The 6,095-nt window shown below is 40.6% G+C and overlaps 1 protein-coding gene across 2 annotated transcripts in view; it reads right to left on the bottom strand.

Annotated features, from left to right (window-relative positions):
* Positions 1–980: 980 nt before the first annotated feature.
* Positions 981–6,095, bottom strand: part of LOC118357747 (5-hydroxytryptamine receptor 7-like) — a 28,595-nt gene continuing 23,480 nt past the window's right edge. The window contains exons 2-3 of one of the 2 annotated variants that reach the window (XM_052478272.1): positions 5,286–5,445; positions 981–4,785 (exon numbers count right to left, since the gene is read on the bottom strand). In XM_052478272.1, the coding sequence (XP_052334232.1) occupies positions 4,029–4,785; positions 5,286–5,445 (917 nt within the window). In that variant the 3' untranslated portion in view covers positions 981–4,028. Of the gene's footprint in view, positions 4,786–5,285; positions 6,035–6,095 lie in introns of those variants that run through there. The other variant, XM_052478271.1, reaches the window with a different exon arrangement.

Below are 6,095 nucleotides of genomic sequence, written 5' to 3'. Positions count from 1 at the left end.
CTGGTCTATGATTCACACCTCAAAACAAATACCACTTTAAAGAACCAGCCAAGCCAATTGCTTTGGAAGCAGCGATCCAGGCGGCAGCTGAGTCCCCTGAATTCATTCCCCCTCAATCTGACACTCATTATACATCCAGTGGTCAAAAACAAAGATACCTCACCAGGTGAAAGCTATGATCATTTATGGATATCACCCACTTCATTCAGTGTAGATGAAGGGGAGGAGGCAGGTTAAAGAAGGATTTTTTTTTTAAACCTTGAGAAAATTGAGACATGGATTGTGTGTCTGCGTCATTCAGAGGATGAAAGGGCAATACAACATGTTTAAGTGCCTTTTAACGGGGTATGGTATTTAGTAGGTGCCAAGCGCACCGGGTTGAGTGTGTCAAGAACTGCAACGCTGCTGGGTATTTCACGCTCAACAGTTTCCCGTGTGTATCAAGAATGGTCCACTACCCAAAGGACATCCAGCCAACTTGACATAACTGTGGGAAGCATTGGAGTCAACATGGGCCAGCATCCCTGTGGAACGCTTTCAACACCTTGTACTGTCGTCCATTCCCCGACAAATTGAGGCTGTTTTGAGGGAAAGTGCCCACGTCTAACTGTTACAGTCAGCACGACCACCGCTTGTTGATTTAATGGCTGCCATCTGTTGTTGTGCCTGACAAATGGAATGAGAGGCACCTGCTTAGTCTGACTCTAGTCTGTGCCCTTCCCTGCCTTTCTCCCAGCAAGGCAATTAATGCCTTGGTTCTAATAATTATACTAATCTCTTCTGGTGAGTACAGCTCTGCCCATCACGTTTCCACATTAAAGCTTGTGATCAGCACTCCTATCAGATGGTTGTGTGGAGGGACAAGAGGAACATGCTGATCACCTGTGGGAGGAGAGATCTATGATCCTCTGGTCTCTTCTAGTACATTATGTTCCTTTTGGTTCTTCAACATTTAGATACTTTGTTTAACTAGGCTTTGGCATGAAACAACCACGTCACTGTCAAATGACCAAAATGTAGAATTATAACATGATGTATTGACCTAGTGTATTGATGTAAAATATAAACCATTTCAAATGCAAAACTATCAGGCAAAAAAAAAAGGCTACCAAAAATGTTAATCAACACATCAGTACATAGTGTGCAACGTGTTCCTTCTTGTTATCACACAAGTCGAAAAAAGCTCAAATAAATGAACAAATAAACAAACGTACATGGTAAATTTAACCAAACGTGCATATCAACAACTGTCATACTATTCAGATATAAGTAGGTTACTAACATGATTGTCTTGCATGACTTTCTGATATTGGTCAACATTCTATACATAATAATAACAATTTCACATGGTTTCAAAGGTTGTTCCTTGAACACACAATAAAATGAACAATTTACCTGTTACTCAATACACAACTGGAAGCATGACTCACCATCTGTGTTGGATGCTGTTCAACTCTGACATTCTTTTTTTTTTTTAACCAAGTACATTACTCACACAAACTTTATGCACTGAGAATGATTTCAATTTCAAGTACCAAATACACAGAGATATATTAAAATAAAATAACATGACAGCATCATTTTGTCCTGTCACAATCATAGACTATTATTTGCCCTGTCATCAAATACAATACTGTGCTATGTTATCTACAAATGTTATGTGCATTTCAGTTAGGGCCGGGACGATACTACTATCACAATACTCGTTAGTATCTTGGCAAGGAAACAAAACACAAACCGTATTTAACGGTTTTAGGAAAACAGACCTAATGTTGGAAACAAACATCATTATGTTGTCATCCAGAGTCATATTTATTTATTTTCCAAGCTCCAGCACACAATAGTTTCAGGAGTTAAAGCTGGAACATGTAACTTGTTGGGCGACATGACCAAATATTTTCATGCTTCCCATTTTTAAGATTTGTTTTTTGTTTTTCACGTTCGGTTTTGTACACCAGCTTCAAACACAATATCTTTAGCAACCAGGAAAAGGTGGAGCAATTTCTGCATAATGCACCTATAAATTCCCTCTGTTAGAGTGAAATTAACACTCATTGGTGTAAAAGAACCCCAGTGTTGGTGTTAATAACCAGAGTTATTGTTTTACACTGTGAAAAGGAAACCAGTACCATCAAAACCACAACCATCATTATCATATTTCCCAGCATGCTATGCAGGTACTTTTTTTGTTGGATTGTCTTAATATCTGTGTTTTTGCATGTACATTGATTGATTGATTAATCTTATGCTATACAAGATAAATAACATACATGTTTCTAAACTAATCCAATCAATTAGTTTAATTTATTGCACCCATTAGTGAAATGGTTTTTCCGGTCTACATGTTAGTCTCCTTTTTAATTTTTATTTTTTTATAGCTCCTAACCCCAACCTGGTCTAAGACCAAACACAAGCATTTTGCTACACCCACAATAACATTTGCTAAACATGTGTATGTGACCAATGAAATTTGATTTGATTGAACTCTTTTGTATTATTCTGTATCTGAGGCACACATTTAGTATGATAGGTTGCTTCCATATGTTATGTATTCATTTGTGGATGTCCATCACCCAGTTCATATTATGTGTTACAAATTACAATTCGTATTATATGTTGCGAATTTGAAAAATTTACCAGATGTTACAAATTTGAAAAATGTATGATATGAATTCTAGCTAGATGGCTAACGTTAACTAGGCTAGGGGTTAGGGTTAATGTTTAAGAGTAAGGTTAAAGGATTAAAGTTAGTGTTAGGGTTAGCTGAAGGGTTAGCAATCATGCTAAGTTGTTGCAAAGTTGTTTAGGTTTCCTGATATTCATGTTTTACACCCACTCATCCCATGTTATAGGCCCACCCAACCACCCCGACCAACTACCGTCCTTTTTCTTGCATTAACTAACCATCTGTCTTATGTAACCATATCAAACGTAACATATCATACTAAACGGCGTGTCTCAGATTTACATACAGAATAATACGAAATGCTCTGAGACCAGGTTGGGGAGGGTAAATAGAAATTCCAACTGTTGGATATCCTAACTGGCTGGATTTAAAAAAGGAATTATACATCCCTTTGCCAGTCAGCATAATGGGACTTGCAGGCCTGATGTGGCCTGTAATTTGTAAACCAATTGTTAGCGAGTTAGGATTTGTTAGCAAATTAAAGCCTTATGATATATTTAATCTATTTTCATAAAGTTACATTTTTATTATAACAGGTATTTAAAAGGAAAGAATTCAACAACCATGTCTTTGTCACTAACAAATATAGTCATGGGTGGTAACGCTACAATTCAATTGAAAAGAAAAGGCAAATTTGGCTTTTACACCAAATAGTGTTAAAACAACACCCAAAATCACTTACTGTAACAGTGGCACGTGAAATGCAATGTTAATATTTTATAATATGAAGTGTTACATTAACACTCAAAATGTAACACTACAATCAGAGTACTTTTTACACTCTGTAGAGTGGGACTATATGTTATCTGAGGTAGTGTTAAAATGAACTCTTTAAGTGAAATGAACACTGCAAAATGTACTGTGTATAACCTGACAAGATGTGGATCTAATGTTCTTGTGTGTGCCAGGTATGAACAATAATGTCAGTTATTCTATACACATGCATGTAGCCTTCTCTACTCATGAACTGAATAGGATTCCTCTAGAGTAGTGTTTTTCAACCCCTGGTCTGTGGACCTGTGGACCACAGATGGTTGTCTGCTCCAATTTAGTCATATGTCAAGCCCAAGTTTTCATTTAAACTAGGGGTGTCAAACTCATTTTGCACCTTATTTTTGTCATTTTGATGCTCCCTGACTGTTCGGCTTTCGTTTTGATGATTGTTAACAAGATGGACAGAGTGAAGAGACTGTAAAATGTAAGTCCATTATCACTACATTGAGTTTTTTTTTATTACTCAAACCACCCACAGGCCGCAGTCAAATGTTTGACACCCTGATCTAAACCATAGTTTGCTGGTCCTTGTGTAGCAAAGTGTTAGAGAAGTTTAAGAAACACTGTTCTAGATCTCCAGATCCGGCCTCTCAGCCAGTTTGATGGCCTCGTGCATGCAGGCGGCGGAGAGTTTGCGGTTAATGTTCCTGTACCTGCAGAGCAAGATGTTACGGTAGGTGGTCCTCAGGTCCCTGTTGAAGAAGGCATAGATGAATGGGTTGATGAGGGAGTTGGCGTAGCCCAGCCAGAGGAGAAACCTTTCCACCCAGAGGGGAACGCAGCTACATTCTACCCCACAGATGAAGGGCCTGGCCGTGGACATCAGGAAGAAGGGCAGCCAGCAGACAGAGAAGGCCCCCACAACGATCCCCAACGTAGCGGCCGCCTTCTGCTCCCGCTTGAAGATGGAGATGTTTTTCCTGTCGTTCTTAAGCAGACGAGAGAAACTGGCACACTCCTCCACCTCCTTCTGGAGCTTAAAGGCCGCGGCCACGCAGTCAACACTGTTACGCTCGTCCTCTGCCTTGGGGAAGCCTTGGATGGTGTGCTTGGCGGCGCTCACCTTGGCTGCTCGGTAGATGCGGTAGTACATCATCAACATCACCGACATGGGGATGTAGAATGCAACGGCGGTGGAGTAGATGGTGTAGCCCACGTCTTGGGTGATCAGACACACCTTGTCATCGTTGACGTTCTGGGCCCAGCCGAACAACGGGGGCAGGGTGATGGAAGCAGACAGCAGCCACACAGACAGAACTACTTTCGCCATGCATCTCCCACTCTGTCGCACAGGGTAGGTCAAGGGTTTAGTTATGCCTAGGTACCTGTGACAGCAAAGAGATTAGTTAAAAATATTGTGAAGTCTCTGATGAAAGTAATGTGATTGAAATATAGCACACACAGGATAGTATAGATCATGAGGTGTCCAACTGTCTTCCTGGAGAGCTGCTGTGTGCAGGCTTTCGCTACAGCCCTGCTTTAACACACCTGATTCTGCTAATCAAGATCCTGATGAGCAGCTCATTAGAAGCAGGTGTGTTAAAGTAGGCTTAGAGTCAAACCCTGCACACCCCAGTGACTCTCGAGGAGGGTTGGCCATCCATGGTATAGGGTTGGGTATACATATGAAAATCCATTCTCAATTAATCATCAATTGTAGAATAATAAATGTAAGCAAGTACTTTGGTGTTAATTGCTTTTGACATATATTTTTTTATAAATTAGACTAACCTGCATAGATAATGGCTTTGGGGGAATAAAACAAGAACATTTGCAATAATGAAAGATTTGTTGGTTTATCATTAATGAAGGCATCTTGACTCACCTGTCTATGCTTATTACACACAGGGTCATGATCGAAGCAGTGCAACACATCACGTCCATGGCAATGAAAACGTTGCAGAACACCTGTCCGAAGATCCACTGCCCCCCGATGAGGTCCGTGATGCTGACAAAGGGCATCACCGCCACCGCTATGGACAGGTCTGCCACGGCCAGAGAGACAATTAAATAATTGGAGGGCTGTTTCAGCTTCTTCACAAAGCACACGGATATCACCACAAGTAAGTTCCCGCAAATAGTGAACAAAGTGAGCACAGTGAGAACTCCTCCGATAAGCACCTTCTCCACATTCCCGTGGCTAAGAATCTGCTCCCCGCAGCTGGTGTCATTTTCCGTGAAGCTCAGAGTTGGCAAAATTGCGATGGTTGTTTGGGGCGCTCTCAGCAAACGCAGATCCATACCCGCTGTAGTCATGCTGGTCCTGGCAAATTCCTTCATCAGGTCTTTGGTCAAATATGATCTCATAAGATTAATACTATTTCATTGGAACCATTATTTTAATGCCTATTAATCCGTTATTAATAATGCATTGGGTATCCATCAAATCACGATGATAATTTCCTCCCAACTAAATTGATACCTTTGTCTTTTCCACAACTTCTAAATTACCAGTCCCGGTAGGCCAGTTATCCATCCACCGGCGCCAAATCACCAGGTTAATGGGATAGAGTAGATTAATAGGATAAACAGACTCCCGTTAACAAGCTTGGTTTGTAATACATTGTTAAATGTAATGCGATTCATTGGTCACCCTCACGCGAGTGGCTACCGCAGCAAAGAACTCACTGAGAAA

The sequence above is a fragment of the Oncorhynchus keta genome, chromosome 24, assembly GCF_023373465.1.
Source record: "Oncorhynchus keta strain PuntledgeMale-10-30-2019 chromosome 24, Oket_V2, whole genome shotgun sequence".
Lineage (NCBI taxonomy): Eukaryota > Metazoa > Chordata > Actinopteri > Salmoniformes > Salmonidae > Oncorhynchus > Oncorhynchus keta.
This window is presented reverse-complemented; position numbering and strand designations above follow the sequence as displayed.